Raw genomic sequence first — 23667 nt, 5'->3', positions numbered from 1 at the left:
GACTGATGCAATTACTCTTGGCAGAAATCAGTAAGTTGGCCAGGTGCAGCAGCTTGCGCCTGTAATCCCAGCACTTTGAGAGGCTGAGGCAGGGGGATCACTTGAGGTCAGGAGTTTGAGACCAGCCCAACATGGTGAAACCCTGTCTCTACTAAAAAGACAAAAATTAGCTAGGCATGGTGGCAGATGCCTGTAATCCCAGCTACTCAGGAGGCTGAGACAGGAAAAGCGCTTGAACCCAGGAGGCAGAGGTGGCAGTGAACCAAGATTATACCACTACATTCCAGCCTGGCTGACACAGCGAGACTCCATCTCAAAAAAAAAAAAAGAAGAAAGAAAGAAAAAAAGAAATCAGTAAGTCAGGAGAAGCAAGGAGAGATGTGTCTATGAGATTCTATGGAAGTGTTTTATGTTGTTTATTCTTGGATTTTACTTTATACCCTGAAGACTAAGATATCAGAACTCAAGATCCCAGTTTTCAAATCAGTGAGAACATTAAAAGAAAACTGTGAGATGTGCCTTACTCCTAACCCCAGATTAAACTTCATTTCCCTGATGCAATGTTTATCTGGATCCACTGACATGTCCCCCATCCAATTAATCTTTGCCACTGTGTTCAGACATAAGGGCCCCCAAATGCACAGCTTGGGTGTTAGGCAGTGGCAGAGGATCCTGAGCCTGGGATGTGAGAGTATGTTTTCCCTGGTGTCAGCATAGCCAGATCTCCTTCCTGGCATTGCCTGCTTCACACTGTGCCGCAGTGTCTTTAACCCTGGGGTGCCTCACTTTACACGATAAATAGATAAAATGAAGTGTTTTTCTTCTTCAGTGTATTCAGTCAGGCGATAAACATGATCAAGCACCAAGTCTTTGCCAGGTGATGTTTTAGGTTCTGGGAACTCTAATAGGAAAGAAGATTCTTGTGGGGGCGAGCCAGATCCTACTCTTTAATTGCCTGGCATAATTCCAGAAATGTTTAAGTCACCAAAGTAAGAAAGAACAGACGTGAGTATTTGAATGTTCTCATTAAATAGGTGAGGAAGCCAAGGTCTCCCAGCTGACATGTGGAAGAGCCACGTTGGAGAGGGCCAGCTGCCACACTGGTGCCCCCAGCCTGGTGCCATCCATCGCATGAGTCTGCCGTTCATGGACAACCATCACGATTTTTGCTAGATTCGTGTATCACCTACTAAACATTTTTCTTTAAATTTACTCCTTTTTTTAAAAAACAGTCTCCCTCTGTCACCTAGGCTGGAGTGCAGTGGCACATTCTCAGCTCACTGAAACCTCAGCCTCCAGGCTCAAGTGATCCTCCCACCTCAGCCTCCTGAGTAGCTGAGACTACAGGCGCATGCCACCGTGCCCGGCTAATTTTTGTATTTTTTATAGAGATGGGGTCTCTCCATGTTGCCCAGGCCAGTCTCAAACTCCTCTGCTCAAGCAATCCGCCCACCTCAGCCTCCCAGAGTGCTGGGATTATAGGCATGAGCCACTGCCCCCAGCCTAGAGAGCTGTTTAACACCACCACACTGAGAGTTTCTCTTTGACCCAACCAGGACCGAAAAGAGCTGAAAAGAGATGACTTTCCTAGTATATATGTTGTTATCCGATGCTGTGTACCCCTGAAACACTCCTTAGTACTCTCCTACTCACGAAAGTCATCTTGCAAACTCTCAGTTGTATGGGTCCCATGCTTTGGGAAACTCAAGTCACACTTCTTAGTTGATCTCTGATTTTTGGCCATTGGCATTTCCTGGTTCATAATGCTTCAGTTTTTTTCTGCCTCCAGCCTCTCCCCTGGGTACATAGAGTATTCTAGAAATAAACACCAGCATGGCAGGGGAGCTGTCTTTTTAAAGGAAAGCTGAAGCAAGTCCTTTGTAAAATGAAGGATGTTGTAGAGGTGGAATAAATTGCCTACTCTTTATCTGTACAGAAAACTCAGAATTGTGGTTTCTTCAACTAAGATCTGGATTTATTTGACCTTGTCAGGGAGAGCGTGCAGGGTTTTCTGTAATAAGTCCAAACCTTGCTAAATTGATCATGTTCTACAAAAGCTGCTTAGGGAAGACTTTATTCTGCTGTTAAATAGAAGATGGAGCCAGATGCGGCCTTCGCTGAAACTGACTGGCATTTTGGCAGGCACCGACAGAGCAGAGAGGGGTTTTTTTGATGATATGCCTTCATTTCAAGGCTATCATCTCCAGTGTCAGAGTCTATGATATATATGGCTTTGGGCATAAATTGTTCTAATTCCTAGTCCAAAGGACTCCCTGCTGCTCAGTAATCTGAATTCACAGTGGCTCCCAGCAGTTTTTAAGGACTTTGTATGATGTGGAAAAGTCTTCTCAAAGCTGATGGTTCCCATCTTTGTCAACTCATTCACAGCCCACGATGTTCCAGCAGACCTGTACAGATTCCCTTCAGTCTGTGATTAACTCGCTTACTCCTTGATGGTGATGCCTTCTAGCAGGGTAAATTGTAGCCAGTGTTAAATAGGTGACTCCTTCAGGGATTTTTGTAATTACTAAAAGAGGAAAGATGTCAGGTCTCTTACAGAATCATTGGGAATGGTTGTTCCTGAAAGAAATGAAACAGATGGAACCCATTTTGTAAATTTGCTTTTCATCGATTCTTTTGTACCTTATTTGTGTCCTGTGCCATACTTGACACTGAGAAAGAACATACATGATTGTCCCTACCCTCAAGGACCTCTGGTTCCAGAAGGAAAAGCAGGCCAATGATTTAAGTGTGCTGGGAAAATTATTTACAGTGACTAAGAAACTGAGAGGGCAGTTGCATCAGGGACAAAGCCAGTGCTTATGCCCTGGGGAGGTGGCAGCTTTCATCACTGTAGACTCAGGACTGTACTCAAGTAGAGTATGTGTATGGAATGAAAAGAACCATCTAACCCACCTATGGGTGCATCTGTCTCCTTCTCCAGGCTGTGAGGTGCTTGCTAGGTGAAACCTCTTGAAGATGGAGAGCTCATATCTTCATGGAGAAATTAGGGGTGATGAATGTAGACACCTAACAGCAAAGAGGTTACACAGACTGAGGACAGGCCATTTGTGAAAAAAAAAATAGACAAAGTGGAGCTTGGTGCAAAGGTAGTGGACTGGAGTTGGAAACCTGTTTCGTAATCATGACTACTAGCTGGGTGACCTTGGGCAAGTTAGCCTCTCAGAGCCTCAACTTCCTCAGCCTATAAAACAGGATGAAACAACTGCCTTTCCTATGTGACAGGGTTGATGTGCTCTATCAAGGGTTGGCAAATTAGAGCCTACAGGTCAAATTTGGCCTACAGTCTATTCTGTAGTTTTATTGGAAGTTTCTGTGAAGTTTTATTGGAACACAGTCATACTCATTTGTTACATATCTTCAATGGCTGCTTTCTCATCCAGTGGCAGATTGAGTAGCTGTGATAGAGACTCTGTGTCCCACAGTGCTAAAATCGTCACTGTCTGGCGCTTTACAGAAAAAGCATGCTGACCCTTGTGCTCAGTGGTTTGGGAGGTTATACTGTGCTGCATTGAACTTGTTACCAAATTGAATTAAGTATCAGTCGATAGAGGCATATGGGAGAGATTGCTTCATTTCCCAGGAAATGTAAGAAAAGTCATGATTTGCTAGATGTTAATGCTTTTTCTTAAAGAAATCTGTATTATGTTTGGTGAATCCTGCACACTTAGCACAGATGGCTGGGAATCAAGGCAGAGGGTCACACCTGGCTTACAGGTCCTTCCAGGTGTTGTATTGGGGAGAATGATGGGACTTGAAATATATATTTATATACTTTATGATATATATGTGTGTATATACATATATGTGTATACACACACACACACACACACACACATACATATATATGTAAATAGATATGAGGTCTTGCCATGTTGACCAGGCTGGTCTTGAATGCCTGGCCTCAAGCTATCCTTCCACCTCTGCCTCCCAAAGTGTTGAGAGTACAGGCATGAGCCACGGAACCCAGCCTGAAGTATTTTTCATTCCATGCTAGAATGAACTGTATTGTAAGCTCATAAGACAGGACAGGGCAGGGCCTCTGATACAGCTGGAATTCTAATACCCCGATAATGTGTCAGATCCTCGTCTTGGTGCTGGGGACACCCAGTCCTTACTCTTATGCATCCCACATTCTAGCCTTCAGATGTGTAAGTCTTTAGGAAGACATCAGAAAGTACACTGAAAACTACCTTTTGGCTTATTCCCCCTTAACTTTGTATTAGGTATTTATTTTTAGAATTGGTTATATATTTACGAAACAACTTAAAAGTTTTAAAAAGTGAAAAATAAGTCTCCTGTCTATTCCTGACACTTAGCTATCTAATTCCCCACCTTAGCTGCAATCACAGTTACTGGTTTCTTGTGTCCATGTGTACATGTATATTTGTTCATTGATTTCTTTAAAAGTTTGTCTTTTTTTTTTTTTAAAGGTTCTCACTCCATTGCCTAGGCTGGAGTGCAGTGGTGCATTCATTGCTTATTACAGCTTCAAACTCCTGGGCTCAAGTGATCCTCCTTGAGGATCCAAAGTGCTGGATCACAGGCATGAGCTACCACGCCCAACCTGTCCTCATTTTTTATTTTTGTTTTTGTTTTGTTTTGTTTTGAGATGGAGTCTTACTCTTGTTGCCCAGACTGGAGTGTAACGGCACAATCTTGGTTCACTGCAACCTCCGCCTCCTGGGTTCAAGCGATTCTCCTGATTCTCCTGCCTCAGCCTCCCGAGTAGCTGGGATTACAGGCGCCTGCCACACACTTGGCTAGTTTTTGTATTTTTAGTAGAGATGGGGTTTCACCATGTTGGCCAGGCTAGTCTCAAACTCTTGACCTCAGGTGATCTGCCCAGCTCCGCCTCCCAAAGTGCTGGGATTACAGGTGTGAGCCACTGCGCCCAGCTTCTTTTTTATTTTTAAATACTGCAAGCCTAAAGAAAGATTGAAAGGATAATATTATGTAACCTTCACCTGGATTCCCCAGTGGTTAGCATTTTACCACATTTGCTTTATTTCTCTCTTTTCCTCCCACCAACACACACACCAACACACACACAGACACACACACACACACACTTTTTCTCTCCTGAACCTTTAAAAGTGAGTAGCAAAGACCATCATACTTCACCCCTTACAACTTCAGCAGACAGCTCCTAAGAGGGAAGATATTCTCCTATGTACATACATAACCACAATTTCATCATCATACTCAAGAATTGTATCACTGATACAATGACGTTGTCTAATACCCAGCCCTTAGGCAGATCTCCACATTTGTCCCAACAATGTCCTTTCTAGCGTTTTTTACAACAAATCCAGGCTCCTCTGAAAAATTCCTTGTTACTTTTAGTTGTCACATCTATTTGTTTTTTTTTTTTTTTTGAGACGGAGTCTTGCTCTGTCTCCCGGGCTGGAGTGCAATGGCCGGATCTCAGCTCACTGCAAGCTCCGCCTCCCGGGTTTACGCCATTCTCCTGCCTCAGCCTCCAGAGTAGCTGGGACTACAGGCGCCCGCCACCTCGCCCGGCTAGTTTTTTGCATTCTTTAGTAGAGACGGGGTTTCACCGTGTTAGCCAGGATGGTCTCGATCTCCTGACCTTGTGATTCGCCCGTCTCGGCCTCCCAAAGTGCTGGGATTACAGGCTTGAGCCACCGCGCCCGGCCTATTTGTTTTTTTTTTTAAAGCACTTGCCTGCTTTGGTTTCCTCCTGTTCTTTACCCTCATTCTGGGAACTTCACTTTTCTTGTCCCCTTTGCTTCTTTGCCTCTTTTCCCTTGATACAGAGTTTTAATATCGTCATTTTCTTTGGCCCCTGCAGGAGTCAGCCAGTCTGAAAGAGCAGGATGGATCTTGATGTGGTTAACATGTTTGTGATTGCGGGCGGGACACTGGCCATCCCAATCCTGGCATTCGTGGCTTCATTTCTTCTGTGGCCTTCAGCGCTGATAAGAATCTACTATTGGTAAGCCAGTTTCATCATTGACATTTTCAAGAGTATCGTAATATTGACAACTTCTCTGCTTGTCCTTTGTGTGGTGGTTGTCCTACATTTTATCAGGAAATAGACATAGAGAAAAGTTGAAAGGTACTCATCCTGTTTGGAATTTTGGGAGTGCTCTTGAAGAATATTACCAGATCCGTTCTTTCAGGTTTGTTGGCTTATTTGTTTATTTTTTGGAGACAGAGTTGTGCTCTGTTGCCCAGGCTGGAGTGCAGTGGGACGATCTCAGCTCACTGCAACCTCCACCTCCTGGGTTCAATCAATTTTCCTGCTTCAGCCTCCGAGTAGCTGGGATTTTACAGGTGTGTGCCACCAAGCCCAGCTAATTTTTTTTGTATTTTTAGTACAGGTGGGGTTTCACCACATTGGCCAGGCTAGTCTCAAACTCCTGGCCTCAAATGATCCACCCATCTCGCCCTCTCAAAGTGCTGGAATTACAGGCATGAGCCATCATGCCTGGCCCTTTCAAGTTTCTGATAGCATCTTTCTCTACCCACATTCCCAAAGTCAGTGATTCTGTCTTCAAGCAAGTATTGTACATTTTTATGGGAACTCCTTTGATATCTTCTTGATCATCGGTTGTTTTTTGTTTTTTTGGTTTTTTGTTTTGTTCTGTTTTTGAGACAGAGTCTCCCTCTGTCACCTAGGCTAGAGTGCAGTGGTGTGATCTTGGCTCATTGCAACCTCTGCTTCCCAGGCTGAAGCGATTCTCCTGTGTCAGCCTCCCAAGTAGCTGGGAGTACAGGCGCATGTCACCATGCCTGGCTAATTTTTGTATTTTTAGTAGAGACAGGCTTTCACCATGTTGGCCAAGCTGGTCTCGAACTCCTGACCTCAAGTGATCCTCCCACCTCATCCTCCCGAAGTGCTGGGATTACAAGTGTGAGCCACCACGCCTGGCCTTGATCATTGGATTCTGACTCTGTGATGTCCTGACAGGTGCAGCGATGTTACTGAAAGATGAACAAGAAAGACCAGAACCATTGAGATGGCATGTGTAGGACAGAATACTTTTAGAGTTGTTCTAGAAGTGTTCATTAGTAAATAAGTGACAGAAAGAAAAATAAATTTCCAAAATATGTCATTCTTGTACCACTATTATTCTTGTCCTGTCTGGATACCACCTGTCCTTTTATTTTGTATTTTCTTTAGAGTGAGCCATCTTTAAAAAAAAAAAAATCATTAAATCAAGTATTTAAAAAGTGATATGAATATCGCTCCCTTAAGTGGAAAGCTTGTCATAAATAGTAAATTAATATCAAAAAGTGCCTGGCGGGTGGCTCATGCCTGTAATCCCAGCATTTTGGGAGGCTGAGGCAGGCAGATCACCTGAGGTCGGGAGTTTGAGACCAGCCTGACCAACATGGAGAAACCCTGTCTTTACTAAAAATACAAAATTAGCCAGGCATCGTGGTGCATGCCTGTAATCCCAGCTATTCGGGAGACTGAGGCAGGAGAATCGCTTGAACGATTCTCCTCTGAGGCAGAGGTTGCAGTTAGCTGAGATTGCGCCATTGCACTCCAGCCTCGGCAACAAGAGCAGAACTCCATCTCAAAAAATAATATATATATATATATATGTAAAAATAAACACAGTGACATTAAACAGTCTTATTAAATTGTGTCTCCTTTTACTTTGTTACAAAGCATGAGCAGCATGAAAGATGTAGCAGCCCTGAGCTGAGCCTTTCTCCTTGTTGGAATCAGAAGTTTAACAGTCAAAAAGAAAGTGATTTTCTCATGATGTGCTTCACTGCCTTTTCATGCCACTGTCCAATTATCAAATGAAATTGCCCTTCCCACCCCCATGGTGTACATCCCCTGGTGAAGGGAACACCGAAATAGACCTGGTTCCTCTCTATGCTCTAGGTAAGCCCATTGAGATCTAACTGGGACTTCGGGAAGTCGGAACTGACTTCTGTATGTAGAAGAGTGCAGGGAGAGTGTTATACCCTTTATCTGCCCTCCTTTCTGGCTCCCTTTTGTTTCACTTGAGTGTGGAATTTTCTGCCTGCCAGCCAGGCTCTGATCCTTGAAAGGAAACTAATTGAATGGAATGGAGCTTTTCATCTTTCACTCTTGCTCTCTGGGAGTGGGAGTGGGGAGTTGTGACCCTCCCCCGAGTCACCCAGGACCCACCTTCTGCATTGAGAAAGTGAGACTCACTCTGAAGCTGAAATGCCGTTGCCCTTGCAGTGCTGGTAGCAGGAGTTCTGTGCTTTGTGGGCTAAGGCTCCTGGATGACCCCTGACATGGAGAAGCCAGAGTTGCGTGCCCCTTCTCATGGCCTTGTCGAGGCATCATGGACTGCCACACACAAAATGCTGTTTTTATTAACCACATGAAATTGAAGCAGAGAACGCAATTCACTGATGTGGCTTGTAACCATGGATATGGCCACATACAGAGGTGTGATTATATAAAGGTTATTCCACCCACCTCGTGTGGAAACCAGCCTCAATGCTGCATAGTCCCCCAACAGTTCCCTGGGCTGTCGAGGAGAAGGCTTTCAGAGTCAGGGTGTCAGGGTAATTTTGATGTTTCATTTGTAATGAGAAAAATAAGTTGATAGCAAATAATTTGCTTTTTTAATTAAGTTAAAATTGACGTAACATAAAAGTCACCATTTTAAAGTGTACAATTCAAGGCTGGGCACGGTGGCTCACACCTATAATCCCAACACTTTGGGAGGCTGAGGCGGGTGGATCACTTGAGGCCAGGAGTTCAAGACCAGCTAGCCAACATGGTGAAGCCTGTCTCTACTAAAAACACAAAAAGTTAGCCAGGCATGGTGGTGCGTGCCTGTAATTCCAGCTACCTGGGAGGCTGAGGCAGAAGAATTGTTTGAACCCAGGAAGCAGGGGTTGCATTGAGCTGAGATCGTGCCACTGCATTCCAGCCTGGGTGACAGAGTAAGACTTTGTCTAAATAAATAAATAAATGAAATATAAATAAATAAATAAAGTGTACAATTCAGTAGCTTTAATGTATTCAGAGTGTTGTATAACCATTACCACTATCTAATTTCAAATATTTCCACCTCCCCAAAGGAGTCCCCATACTTAGTAGCTGTCACTCCCAGTTTCTCCCTCACTTCATCTTCTGGCAACCACTTATCTACTTCCTGTCTTTTTAGATGTGCCCATTACGGACATTTCACATAAATGGGGTTATATAATGTGTGACCTTTGTGTCTGGTTTCTCTCACTTAGCATAATGTTTTCAAGGTTCCTCCATGTTGTAGCATGCATCACTCCTTCACTTTCTGTTGTGGTTGAAGAATATTCCATTGTGTGTACATACACAGTTTGTGTATCCATTCATCTGTTGATGGACACTTGGGTTGTTTCCACCTTTTGGCTATTATGAATGATGCTGCATAGCAAATAATTTACTTTTATTAACAAATAATACCACAAAAAAACCAGAGAGGCCCCACAGTGCAGAGCATTCAGAGCCTCTTTAATTGGCAGTATGGATGCATGGGGTCTTAAAGCCTGCCCAGGCCTGTCACCCAGCTCAGAGCTGTGGCTGAAAGACAAACACAATGCTCTTTATTTTGTGAACTCAGGCACACAGGCCAAGAAGAAAACCCAGCTGGTTGGGGAAGATGAAAATCCTAGAAAACCTTTCAGATCATGCCAGGTGGCATTGTGACATGGAGGATTATGGTTTTAGTAATAAAACCCATGATGCCATTGCAGAGAGCTGTCAGCAATGCTGTGAGGCACTTCCTCCGCATCACTGAAATGCACAGAGTGTTTCCTCCAAATAGCCTCACCGCAAGTGACATTTACACGGTGGTTGTCATAGAATGAGCAGCTTCACCATGAGTCACTTATATCCCTTAACCACAGCGACTCCTCCAAAGGCCTTCATTGGCTCGGCTGCCAGTAATGACCACCAGTGGGTTCACCTCACAGACCTAGGTAGGTCAGGTTAATTTTCAGGATTGCTACACAAACAGGATCAGCAGGCAGTAGAGATAGCTTGGCACCCACTCCCCATTCCCTGCTGTCCTGCCATATGATCATAAGGGTTTGGTGAAGTCATCACATCATGCAAGCTCCTGGAGTTCCCTCTGGGATCGTCTCAGCTCCTCTGGGAACAAGAACAGGTGTCCCCAGTAAGCCAGAGCAAGTCTTCAGAGCAGCTCTCTCTGGGTCTAAGTGTCCTTGGAGCATGGCCAGCACACTTCCACAGCACTGTGGACTATGGCTGCTCCTGCAGGAGGTACGAAATGCTTCAACATGAGTCAACAGAGAGCCACAGCCGGGGACGCTGTAGCCACTGCGGATGACATCAGATCTGATTTTCATTGTGTAATGAAAATATCAGGACTGTTCACAAGGTGAAAAAGACAGATTTTCTAAGATTTTTGTTTTCCCAAAGAAACTCAGTTGTGAAATCAAGGTAAGAAATCATAGTGAACAGTTCACTTATATAAATATAAGAAAGAAAAGGGGGCCAGGCGCGGTGGCTCACGCCTGTAATCCCAGCACTTTGGGAGGCCGAGACGGGCGGATCACGAGGTCAGGAGATCGAGGCCATCCTGGCTAACACTGTGAAATACCGTCTCTACTAAAAAATACAAAACAAAATTAGCTGGGCATGGTGGCAGGCACTTGTAGTCCCAGCTACTCGGGAGGCTGAGGCAGGAGAATGGCATGAACCCGGGAGGCGGAGCTTGCAGTGAGCCAAGATCGTGCCACTGCACTCCAGCCTGGGTGACAGAGTGAGACTCCGCCTCAAAAAAAAAGAAAAAGAAAAGAAAGAAAAGGGGATAAGAATTGGAAAAGAAGAAATAAAGCTGACATTGTTTGCAGATGACACAATTGTGTACACTGAAAGTCAAAAAAAATCTATAAATAATTTGTTGGAATTAATAAGTGAATTTGGAGCTGGGTGCTGCAGCTTATGCCTGTAATTTCAGCACTTTGGGAGGCAGAGGTGGCCAATTGCTTAAGCCCAGGAGTTTGAGAGCAACCTAGGCTGCTCACTGCAACCTCTGCCTCCCAGGCTCAAGTGATCCTCCCACCTCAGCTTCCAGAGTAACAGGGGCTACAGGTGCATGCCACCTTGCCAGCTAATTTTTGCAGATTTTTATAGAGACAGGCTCGAACTCCTGGGCTCAAGCGATCCATCCGCCTCAGCCTCCCAACGTGCTAGGATTACAGTTGTGAGCCACCATGCCTGGCCTGATTTCTTTCTTTTTGTTGTGGCAAGATATACATAACTTTAAAAAATGAAAAATAAGCATTGGTGAGGATGTGGAGAGATTGGAGCCCCCTATGCAATGCTGTTGGGAATGTAAAATAGTATAGTGACTATGCACAAATTTGTTGGCTCCCCAGAAAGTTATACATTTAACATATCATCCAGCAATTCCACTTATGAGTGTGAATTCCAAAGAATTGCAAGCAGGGTCTCAATGTGTGCACCAATGTCCATAGCAGCATTCTTTACAATAGCCAAAAGATAGAAATAACCTAAATGTCCAACAGACAAATGGATAAACAAAACGTGGCATATACACAATAGAATATTATTCAGCCTTAAAAGGGAATGACAATCTGATGCATGCTATTAATACAACATGGATGAACCTTGAGAACAGCTGTGCTAAGTGAAACTAACCAGACACAAAAGAACAAATTTTGTATGATTCCACTTTTACCCAAAATAGACAAACTCATAGAGAAAGTAGAATAGAGGTTGCTAGGGGACTGGGGGAAATAAGGAGTTAATGTTTGATGGGTACAGAGTTTCTATTTGGGATGACGAAAAGTTCTAGAAATGGACAGTGATGGTAGTTTAGCAATGTTGTGTAATGCCATTGATTGTACACTTGTTAAAATGCTAAATGTTTATGTTATGTCTATTTTACCACAGTATAAAAAAATCTGTAAGTTCTTTTCTTCAGAGGTTCCTGTTAACTAGAGAGAGACTTATAGGATGAGGACTCTGGACTCCAGGAGACTGTATTAAAGAGGAATCCTGGGGAGGTCCTCTTTGGAGCTTTTCTATTTAGATCAATAGAGCCTTCAATGACTTCTGTCCCTGAAACAGGAGCAGTTTGGTTCGTGTATTGAGATTGTAAAAGATCTTTCTCCTGAGACATTCATTCATCCCACCTTAATTCTTCTCTTTGTTTCTGTTCTGTAAGGTTCTGCTTTTGTGAATTAGAGGTAATCTATTCTCTATTATCTATTATCATTAAACCAAAGAAGTTGTTTTTTTCCATCTGGGCTATGGGTCTTTCAGAACTTTTCAGCTGGCCTGGTATCTTGGAGTCATCTTCCTACTCTTTCATTGAGGGGATCATTTGAAAATATTAGTTCTCTGGGCTGGGCATGGTGACTCATGCCTGTGATACCAGCACTTTGGGAGGCTGAGGCAGACCATCTGAGGTCAGGAGTTCGAGACCAGCCTAGCCAACATGTCTCTACTAAAAGGGTTTCTAGAGAAGCCCTGTCTCTACTAAAAAAAAAAAAAAACGAATATTAGAGGCCGGGCACAGAGGCCCACTCCTATAATCCCAGCACTTTGGAAGGCCGAGGTGGGCAGATCACAAGGTCCCGAGTTCGAGACCAGCCTGGCCAACATGGTGAAACCCCGTCTCTACTACAAATACAAAAATTAGCCAGGCATGGTGGCACACGCCTGTAGTCCCAGCTACTTGGGAAGCTGAAGTGGGAGAATCACTTGAACACAGAAGGTGGAGGTTGCAGTGAGCCAAGATAGTGCCACTGCATTCCAGTCTGGGCGACAGAGTGAGGCTCCGTCTAAAAAATAAAAAATAGGCCGGGCGCGGTGGCTCAAGCCTGTAATCCCAGCACTTTGGGAGGCCGAGACGGGTGGATCACGAGGTCAGGAGATCGAGACCATCCTGGCTAACACGGTGAAACCCCGTCTCTATTAAAAAATACAAAAAACTAGCCGGGCAAGATGGCGGGCGCCTGCAGTCCCAGCTACTCAGGAGGCTGAGGCAGGAGAATGGCGTAAACCCGGGAGGCGGAGCTTGCAGTGAGCTGAGATCTGGTCACTGCCCTCCAACCTGGGCGACAGAGCGAGACTCCGTCTCAAAAAAATAAATAAATAAATAAAAAATAAATGAGCCGGGCCTGGTGGTGCATGCCTGCAATCCCAGCTATTCAGGAGGCTGAAGCAGGAGAATCACGTGAACTCGGGAGGCGGAGGTTGCAGTTAGCTAAGATTGCGCCACTGCACTCCAACCTGGGCAACAAGAGTGAAACTCTGTCTCAAAAAAAAAAAAAAAAAGAAAAGAAAAAATATTAGTTTTCTAACTCCTTGTTTGTGGAGCCTAGGTAAACTTGTCCAGTGGATGTACCAATTAAATGAAAAATATCAAGTAGTACCAAAGAGCTCCATCTGGTAATGAAGAAGCCCTCAATTCCTGAGTCTGGCAGTCTGGCTGCCTTCCAACCCTTTGTCTCTTCACTCTGGTTCAAGTCATACTTCACTCTCCCCCAGGCCCTTTCCTCTGCCATCTCTACCTCCTGGCACACCTTCTCCAGCTCCCAGCTGATGTATGTTGAGTATCCAGTAGTCTGCTGAAGTTTCACCTTTTCCACCAGGTCCTTTCAGCTCTTCCGTGATCTCACACTGTGCTTTGTATGAGAGTTATAGAGAATTTGATGATTATAAAAACGTAACCCATTCAAGCCCCGCTCCCAGTACCAAAAATAAAAAAAAAAAAATAATTTAAAAATCAAAAAGTAACACAGAGAAAATGTAAATTACCCATAACCCCTGGAATAATTTTCTTCAATGGTTCTTTTGTTCTTCCCACCTCTCTCCCCCACCACTTCATCTGTGTATACTTAATAGTTTTTTTTTTAACAGAATTGGAATCAACAGTATTAAAAATAAAGTTGCATCCTGTTTTTTCACTTCACATCATGTCATAAATATTTTTCTGTGTTATTGAATATTCTTTGAAAACTCCATTTTAAATAATAGCAGAGTATAACATCACCTAGCTATATGGTAGTTTAATATATTTCCTATTCATGGACACTAAGGTTAGTACTAATTTTTTTTCTTTTTTTTGAGACGGAGTCTGGCATTGTCGCCCAGGCTGGAGTGCAGTGGCCAGATCTCGGCTCACTGCAAGCTCCGCCTCCCGGGTTCACGCCATTCTCCAGCCTCAGCCTCCCGAGTAGCTGGGACTACAGGCGCCCGCCACCTCGCCCGGCTAGTTTTTTGTATTTTTTAGTAGAGACGGGGTTTCACCAGGTTAGCCAGGATGGTCTCGATCTGCTGACCTCGTGATCCGCCCGTCTCGGCCTCCCAAAGTGCTGGGATTACAGGCTTGAGCCACTGCACCCGGCCAGTACTGATTTTTTTGTAATTTAAACAACACATAACATGGCTGGAACATCTTTAAAAATATTCTTTTTCAAGGTTGCTACTTACTTCCTTGAGACAGATTATTCTTGGAACTATAATTACTGGGTCAACAAGGGGCATGAGGTTTCAAAGATTTTTGATATTTTATGCCAGATTGCTTTCTAGAAAGGCTGAACTGTGTAACTGGTTATATAAATGCATGTGTGTGCACAGGCACGCACACACACGCACACACGCCAGCTGCAGTGGCTCAGTGGCAAGATCACTTGAGTTCAAGACCAGCCCAGGCAACACAGGGAGACCCAGTCTCTACCAAAAAAAATTTAAAAATTAAAAAATTATCCAGGCATGGTATATGCACCTGTAATTTCAGCTATTCAGGAGACCAAAGTGGGAGGATCACTTGGACACAAGACAGGGCTGCAGTGAACCGTGATTGTGTCACTGCACTCCAGCCTGGGTGACAGAGTAAGACCCCATCTCAATAAAAAAAACCTACCACTTTTCTAATTTAGAAGCTCATAAAGGGTATTCATTTTTTTCTTTATTAATTTTTTATTTAAAAAATTGGGGGGATACATAGTATGTATATATGGGGTACACCAGATGTTTTGATACAGGTATGCCATGTGAAATAAGGACATCATGGAGAATGGGGTATCCATCCCCTCAAGCGTTTATCCTTTGAGTTACAAACAATCCGGTTACACTCTTTAAGTTATTTAAAAATATACAAATAAGTTATTATTGACTATAGTCACCGTATTGTGCTATCAATAGGTCTTATTCTTTCTTTCTATTTTTTTTTTTTTGTACCCATTAACCATCCCCCTTACCCCCAACTACTCATCTCAGCCTCTGGTAACCATCCTTCTACTTCTATGCCCATGAGTTCCGTTGTTTTGATTTTTAGATCCCATAAATAAGTGAGAACATGTGTGTTTGTCATTCTGTGCCTGGCTTACTTCACTTAACATAATGATCTCCAGTTCCATCCATGTTGGTGCACTATTCATATTTTTAATTACTAGTGAACTTGAACATGTTTTTTATGTTTGTTAGTCATTAATATCTTTTCTACTCTAAGGTACCTTTTCATTTATTTTGCCTAGTGTTGAATTAGGATTTTAGCATGGTTGAGATCAATTTGTAAGCTTTTTATTTATTAAGGATATCAATCTGTAGCTGTCATATTCATTGCAAATATTTCCCCTAATTTTTCCTTTTAATTTTTGGCAAATGATGTATTTGGAAGGACAAAATCATCTTTACATAATATTAATAACTATCATGTACTGAATACTTACCATGTGCTGGGCATTGAACAAAACTTTGTACATGGATTACCTCATCATTTAATCTTTGCCATATTCTTAGTGGAATGCAGTATTTCCTCATAAGATTATATAGTTAGTGTCTTATTCCATTTTGTGTTGCTACAGCAGAATGCCAGACTAGGTAATTTATAAAGAAAAGAAATTTGTTTGGCTTATGGTTCTGGAGGTTGGGAAGCCCAAGAGAATGGCACCAATATCTGGCAAGGGCCTTCCTGCTGTGTCACCCCATGGTGGAAGGTAGAAGGACAAGAGACTATAAGAGTGAGCCACAGGCAAGAGGGGGCCAGACTCACTTTTACCAGGAAACTACTCCCTCAATAATGGCATTAATCTATTTATGAAGGCAAAACTGTCAGGGCCTAATTACCTCTTAACAGTCTTACCTCACAATGGCAATTAAATTTAAACATGAGTTTTGGAGGGGACGTTCAAAGTCAATAAGTGAATGAGAAGGGATGTGAATGGATGAACAAAGTCATGTTATAATGTAGAATTTTGAAATAGGCTTGTCTTGTTGTAAGAAGAGCTTTTAAGCTAGCCAATGCTATTATGTTTTTTACGTTTTGAGTGGCAATGCAGTCATTAAAAAGGTTTCAAAAGAAACCAACCAGGTGCGGTTTAACCAGCTGGACGCCTGTAACCCCAGCACTTTGGGAGGCCAAGGCGGGCAGATCACTTGAGGCCAGGAGTTTGAGACTGGCCTGGCCAACATGGCGAAACCCTGTCTCTACTAAAAATACAAAAATTAGGCAGGCATGGTGGTGTGTGCCTGTAACCCTAGATACTCAGCAGACTGAGGCACAAGAATTGCTTGAACCCGGGAGGTGGAGGTTGCAGTGAGCTGAGATTGCCCCAGCCTGGGTGACAGAGCGAGACTCTATCCTGAAAAACAAACAAACAAACAAAAAACCTGACCAAAGAAAAAAAAACATTATGTATGCTCCCACTTTTTTGTATGCAGATAAAAGTAAATATGAATATATATCTTCTCTCCCTCTCTGCTTATTTTACACAAAGAGTTAAGACCAGACAGTTTAGGTTATTTGCTTTTGCAAGACTTGGCTACTTCTTTAGTGTGAAGTATCTTACAAAGTGCATCTCTGATTAAATTAATTATCTCTCATCTTGGAGGGATTCACCATGCAGAGAGTTCAATTTGCTTAGATGATAATTTCATATTGAAATCGATTTTGGGCCAAAGTCTAGCACTGCCAAGTCTTATGTAACCAGCAGAAGCTGAGCTTTCAACCAGCTGCCATATGTTATGAGGAACAAAGCCAGAGGACCAGTGCAGATGGTTCTCAAGAAATAAGTTATCACTCTCAAAGTCTCTAGAAAGACATATTATCAAAAGGTTATTATGTGTGGCATGCTTCTTAAGAAAACACCACATTTCCCTTCCTAGAGTGATTAGTAAAATATATACCAAAATAGTTCATTTAAGGTGTTCTCTGGAATGGTTTGGCTTCATATTCCTTGAGGGTAAAGCTCAGGAGGACTCTAGTGACTGATGGAGGACAAGGGCTGGAGAAGTGTTTGTGTCATCATTAAGTAAGACTTATAGGGAGGATCTGTGCCCTTCTTGAAGCCACGCATCTAGAGCTTACTGATTTTGATTTGTCTTTATTTCCCACCCTCTCCAGGTACTGGCGGAGGACATTGGGCATGCAAGTCCGCTATGTTCACCATGAAGACTATCAGTTCTGTTATTCCTTCCGGGGCAGGCCTGGGCACAAACCCTCCATCCTCATGCTCCACGGATTCTCTGCCCACAAGGATATGTGGCTCAGTGTGGTCAAGGTGCAATTCTTGATTCTTCTCTCTCATAAGAAAAGGGAGTTGGGTGCAGTGGCTCATGCCTGTAATCCCACACTTTGGGAGGCTGAGGCAGGAGGATTGCTTGAGTCCAGGAGTTCAAAACCAGCCTGGACAACATAAAGAAACCCTGTCTCTACAAAAAATGAAAAATTAGCCAGGTGTGGTGGTGCATGCCTGTAGTTCCGGCTACTCAGGAGGCTGAGGTGGGAAGATTGCTTGAGCCTGGGGGGGTCAAGGCTTCAGTGAGCCATCCATGATCATGCCACTGCACTTAGCCTGGGCAACAGACTAAGACTCTGTCTCAAAAAAAAAAAAAAAAAAAAAAGAAGGGAAGAAGAAAAGGGTTTCCACAGGGAAGAAGAAAAGGGTTTCCACTAGGACATGATGTCATCAACAATGGTAGAAAGCAAAGGGAACTCAGAACTGTGGTGGTTCAAGTCATATTAGAACTAATGCAGTGTGGTCTGGCACAGTGGCTCACAACTGTAATCCCAGCACTTTGGGGAGGCCAAGGTGGGCAGATGACTTGAGTCCAGGAGTTTGAGACCAGCCTGGGCAACACAGGGAGACACCATCTCTACAAAAAATACAAAAAAAAGATTGGCCAGGCATGGTGGCATGCACCTGTAGTCCCAGCTACTGTGGAGACTGAGATGGGAGAATCACCGGAGCCTGGGAAGTCAAGGCTGCAGTGAACCAAGATTGTGCTATACCACACTCCAGCCTGGGCGACAGGAGTGAGACCCTATCTCAAAACAAACTAACAAACTAATACAATATATTGCTCATTCTTTTGTCAGAAAAAAATTATTGAGTTGAATATTATATATAAAACCTATGGTTTAGAAATCTTTTTACCTCATGGATATTTCTTTGGGGAGGCTTCTGACACAGCTGCATCTCAGAACTGCTGTGAATTCAGAGTGGGGCTTTTAAAAGTCTTTTCGGGTACTCCCAAGTTTCTTCTCTTCCTTCCCCTCCATCTTCTTCCTTCACTCCTTCTTTTCCTTTCCTTCCCATTCCCTCTTCTGCATCTGCTTTTTTCTTTTCCTTTGCCATTTAGAGAAGCAGTCTTGATCTGGCAGCTTTCTGGAAGAGTTGTCCAAGTTCACTTTTTGTCTTGCTCTACTTGGGTGTGGCAACTTGCTGCCCTTGGTAAGAGTGATCAGGTGAAGGTTGGGGCTGGCAGAAGTCTTGGGCAGGAAGCATCCCTGGCTCCCACCTCAGGCAAGACCATACCTGAGAGATCCCAAGTATCATCTACACCAGGAGGTAAAGACTCACATACCCTCTAGTTAGTGTTCTTATTTCCAAATTCCACTGTGAGGATAGTCATCTTCATGCCTTGATGAACTTCCTGTGCCCTCCTATAAGAAAGATGAGTATCTTTCTTATAACTGGATGTTTGTTTGTTGGTAACTTATGCTTCTCAGTTTCCTGGTTAAAAGTGGTACATATCTAAATGGAAGAAGGTATTTTAGGATACTAATAATTTCGAGAATTAGACCTTAATGTAAAAAGAAACGAAGCAAACCAGAATTGGGGTGATCAGACGTGGTTCTTGGGGAAAACGTTGCTCCTGTTGGCTCTGGAGCTGGCTAGGATATGAGAGAACAGAACCATCCCTTCCAGTTCCAAGTCAGCAGCTGCATGGCTGGAGTAAGTGTGGAAGGGGTGAGGGAAAGACAAGGTAGTACATGTTAACTGGTGTGAAGAAAAAGCAAGAGACTTAAGCCTGCTACCCCAACTTTGTCCCCTTTTTACAGGCATCTCCTGAGCCTGCTTCCATTTATGTATTAGTCTTTGTGGGCTTCTGCTAACGCTTATTCACATTACTGGGGTAAAACGCTGAGTGGCCAAGACCCATACATCCCCAGGGATGACTGTCTGGGTCACTGTACATGGGGTAACCTCCCAAGAAAATGGGGAGACATGTTTTGCACACCACATACTGACTCTCCAGGTCTGTGTGTCCTCAGTTCCTTCCAAAGAACCTGCACTTGGTCTGCGTGGACATGCCAGGACATGAGGGCACCACCCGCTCCTCCCTGGATGACCTGTCCATAGATGGGCAAGTCAAGAGGATACACCAGGTAAGCAGGAGGCTCTACCAAAGATTGCCCAGACTGTCTCAGCCACCATTGCCTGTCCAAGTCTGGAGAGCAGGGAAGGGAGTCCCATGCTACCTCATGACCAGTCTCCAGTACATTCTGTCTAAAAGTGATGGCAAGCCAAATGGCAACCTGATGATATCTCCAGTTGGCAGTGGAGGGCCAGGGCTTATTACAGACTGTTCACCTCTAAGCCTATTGCAGTTGTTTGTAACTAAATACAATCTGTGCCTTTTTTTTTTTAACTCTTTGAAAAGGGGTTTAGAATTTCTTAAAACCAGTTCCCTTCCTAGGGATCTCTTTTTCTGCTTACCAGCTATATGATAACAGTAATAGCCCCTCTGCCTAGCTGGGGAGGGTGTTCTTCACATTATAACCTACTTTAGCATCTATTGCTAGCACCTATTTTAGAATCTATCTCTAGCCTTCTCTGGCTAAGCTTTCAAGATCATAGGAGTTTAAGAGCCATTTCAGAACGGGGTAGCCTGTAAGTTTCAGGTTGACCTTAAGTATTTTCCCCCAAATGAGGATATTTAATATCTGCCTCCTCCATTAAACTGTTTTTTAAATTAGGTCAGGAACCTTGTCTTTTTAGCTCTTTGCTGTGTTTTCAGCATCTAATCATAGTTTCCTGTACATAATAGATATCCAATAAATATTTTTTAGAATGGGGGGTAGTTGGGTGGATGGCTGATTGGATGATTAGATGGATAGATGGATGGATGGTTGGATGAATGGATGGTTGAATAGACAAATGAATGGGTAGTTATGTGAATGGATGGTCAGATGGATGAGAAGAGCTTTAAATTAGGGCAGGAGCCCTCAAGCTACAGCCCATGAGCTATGTTTAGTTTGTACCTATTCTTGTAAACTAAATTTTATTGGAACACAGTCACACTCATTCATTTATTTAATACATATTGCCTTTGACTGCTTTTGCCTGCAACAGCAGAGTTGAATAGTTGCAACAGATCATATGGCTCTCAAAGCAGAAAATATTTACTCTCTGGACCTTTATAGAAAACTTCATCAGCCTGGGCAATATGATGAAACCTCATCTCTACAAAAAAAAATAGCCAGATGTGGTGGTGCATGCCTGTAGTTCTAGCTACTCGAGAAGCTGAGATGGGAGGATCACCTGAGCCCCAGAGGTCAAGTCTGCACTGAGCCATGATCACACCACTGCACTGCAACCTGGGTGACAGTGTGAGACCCTATCTCAGAAAAAAAGAAAAGAAGGAAAAGTTTGCTGACTCATTAACTAGCAGAATCCCTGTTGATTTTATATTTATAAATGACCTCTCAATCTCTTGTGCCTGATAAAGAGAAGTCCATGCATGCCACAGGTCTCATCTTATAACAGATCCAGTAGAGTTTCAGACTCTCTTTAAAACAGTAGTCATTTTCAGTTGTCCATAGGAAGTCCAAGGGGCTTCTATGCTGTAATCACCATTGCCATTGTCTACAGCTGTGTAACCAAGCCACTTTCTCCTTTCCCTTCGTAGTTCGTAGAATGCCTGAAGCTGAACAAAAAACCTTTCCACCTGGTAGGCACCTCCATGGGTGGCCAGGTGGCTGGGGTATATGCTGCTTACTACCCATCGGATGTCTCCAGCCTGTGTCTTGTGTGTCCTGCTGGTAAGTTATGAGGCTGAAACATCCCTCCGCAGGGATGAATCCCTGAGGAAACAAATAGCTAGTGTCTATGACTATTTTTTAGAATCATCTTTTTGATGTATGCTTGAGAGATATGCAGTGTTTTACTGATAACTCTAACCAACCAATAGTTATATAATCATAATCATAACCAGACTGATTTTGAAAATATAGAGCCAGCCTTTTTACACCAAGAATTTGAGGTGGAGCCAGGCACAGTGGCTCATGCCTATAAACCTTTAGAATAAAAAAAAAACAAAAACAGAATTTGAGGTGGTTGATTAAAATGTATATGGTGCTTTGCAGCACATACTTTGAAATATAATGTTACTATTAACATCCAACATTTATTGGGCTCTTACAACCTAAGCTGTTGATATGAATTTAATTCTTGCAGTAGCCCTGAGAGGTAAAGGTACTATAATTATGCTCCTCCCCTTTTTTGGTAAAAATTGAGAGATGTTTATTTATTATAATAAGATCTTTAAAAAATCAAACTTTAGTTCCTCTGTTATTACATGTACATATGTCAATGTGAAGTGTAACATGTTCTTAGATATTACCATTTGAAGTTGGATTTTTGAATTTTATTTTCTTCTGTAAGTCTTCAGACTTGTATTTATAATATATGATAGATAAAAATCATATTTTCTCTCTTTCTCCTCTATCTCCCTCTCTCCCTCTCTCCTCTCTCTCTCTTCTTTTTTTTTGAGACAGAGTCTGTTGCCCAGACTGGAGTGCAGTGGTGCGATCACGGCTCACTGCAGCCTTGACCTCCCAGGTTCAAGCAATTCTTGTGCCTCAGCCACTCAAGTAGCTGAGATTACAGGCGTGTGCCACTATGCCCAGCTAACTTTTTGTATTTTCAGCAGAGGGTGGGTTTTGCAATGTTGGCCAGGCAAATTTGAATCCTGTTGGCCAGAATCACTTGAACTCCTGACCTCAGGTGATCTGCCTGCCTCCACCTGCCAAAGTGCTGGGAATAGGCCTGAGCCACTGCACCCGGCCTCTCTCTCCTTCTCCCTTTGGTGCGTTATTGGGGTATTATTTATACATAGTAAATTGTCCAAATTAAATGCACATCTCAATGACATTTTACATATGCAGTTACCATCCAGGTCAAGATATTATGCCTATTTTATAAATGGGAACATTGAGGCACAAAGAAATTACATTAGTGCCAGAACCACAATAGGAACAGAGCCCAGGCTGCCTGACTCCAGAGCCCAAGCTGTAATGTTTGGAAGTCCTTGCATATTTACTACCTCCTTTTTATGACTCATATCTTCTACTTCCTCTGTATGATTCAACTAGAATCCAGCCATGAATTGAACATTTAATGACTTTTACTGAAACTTAACTAAATTGACCTTTAAAATCCTTCTGCCACTCTGAAAGCTAATCATTTTCGATATGTTAAGGACATTGAAATTGAAGAGAAGACACTAAAGAGTCTTCTCTTCTCTTTTTTTCAAGTATCATATCTGAAATAATTTGATCTTATAATAATAAGTTTGAGAATTGAAGGAACAGCATCCGTGGAAGGTTTTTAGATTTTAAATCACTTACAGGAAGTAAAATCTAACTGACTTTTTCAAGTATAGGTTCATTTGCTCAGAGAAAAAATTTACATCCGAATTTCAATTGGAAATTTAAAATTAAGTTTGTATGTGAAAACTAAAAAGTAGAAATAAATTCAAGATTGTGTTCTACCAAGAGTTTTAAAATAAACTTTCTAAAAATGTTGAAATAATTGTAAATTTACAGAAAAGTTGCAGAGATAGTATAGAGAGCCCCATATAACCTTTACTCAGTTTCCCCATTAATAGCTCATATTAGCACAGTAAATTTGTCACAACTAAGAAACCAACATTAGTATATTACTGGTAACTAAATTCCAGGCTTTATTTGGATTTCCTAATGTTTTTCAACTAATGTCCTTTTTCTGTTCTGGAATCCAGTCCAGGATACCAAGTGACATCTAACCTAGGTTTAGTTTTGAAGAGAGAGGAAATAGATAATGTCATCTGCTTCATGGCATCATGAAAGCCATACATCATACTCATGTTAGATTTAAAGGATTTGCTGGACATAGATTTATAAACTGTGGATTTCTGCATCACAACCAATATTATTGATGCTACTGCCTTTCTTTGTAAAATCTAGCTCTTTGCTAGATTTTGCTGGGTGAGATGGCTCACACCTGTAAACCTAACACTTTGGGAGGCTGAGAGGTGAGGATTGCTTGAGGCCAGGAGTTCAAGACCAGCCTAGGGGAGACCCCCATCTCTACAAAAATATAAAATTAAAAAAAAAATCTAACATGCACATGTATGTTTATTGCAGCACTATT

The 23667-nt window shown here is 42.7% G+C and overlaps 1 protein-coding gene across 5 annotated transcripts in view; it reads left to right on the top strand.

The window, feature by feature from the left end:
• The window catches only part of ABHD6 (abhydrolase domain containing 6), a 55463-nt gene that overhangs the window by 12890 nt on the left and 18906 nt on the right, over window positions 1-23667 (top strand). For all 5 annotated transcript variants that reach the window (XM_023200805.2, XM_023200799.3, XM_023200815.2 and 2 more), the window contains 4 exons: window positions 5837-5980; window positions 17373-17529; window positions 19527-19640; window positions 21164-21296. In XM_023200805.2, coding sequence (XP_023056573.1) covers window positions 5862-5980; window positions 17373-17529; window positions 19527-19640; window positions 21164-21296 — 523 coding nt within the window. In that variant the 5' untranslated portion in view covers window positions 5837-5861. The remainder of the gene's footprint in view (window positions 1-5836; window positions 5981-17372; window positions 17530-19526; window positions 19641-21163; window positions 21297-23667) is intronic.

Source organism: Piliocolobus tephrosceles, chromosome 2 (genome assembly GCF_002776525.5).
Source record: "Piliocolobus tephrosceles isolate RC106 chromosome 2, ASM277652v3, whole genome shotgun sequence".
Lineage (NCBI taxonomy): Eukaryota > Metazoa > Chordata > Mammalia > Primates > Cercopithecidae > Piliocolobus > Piliocolobus tephrosceles.
Note: the sequence above shows the minus strand (reverse complement) of the source record. Positions and strands in the feature narration are given on the sequence as shown.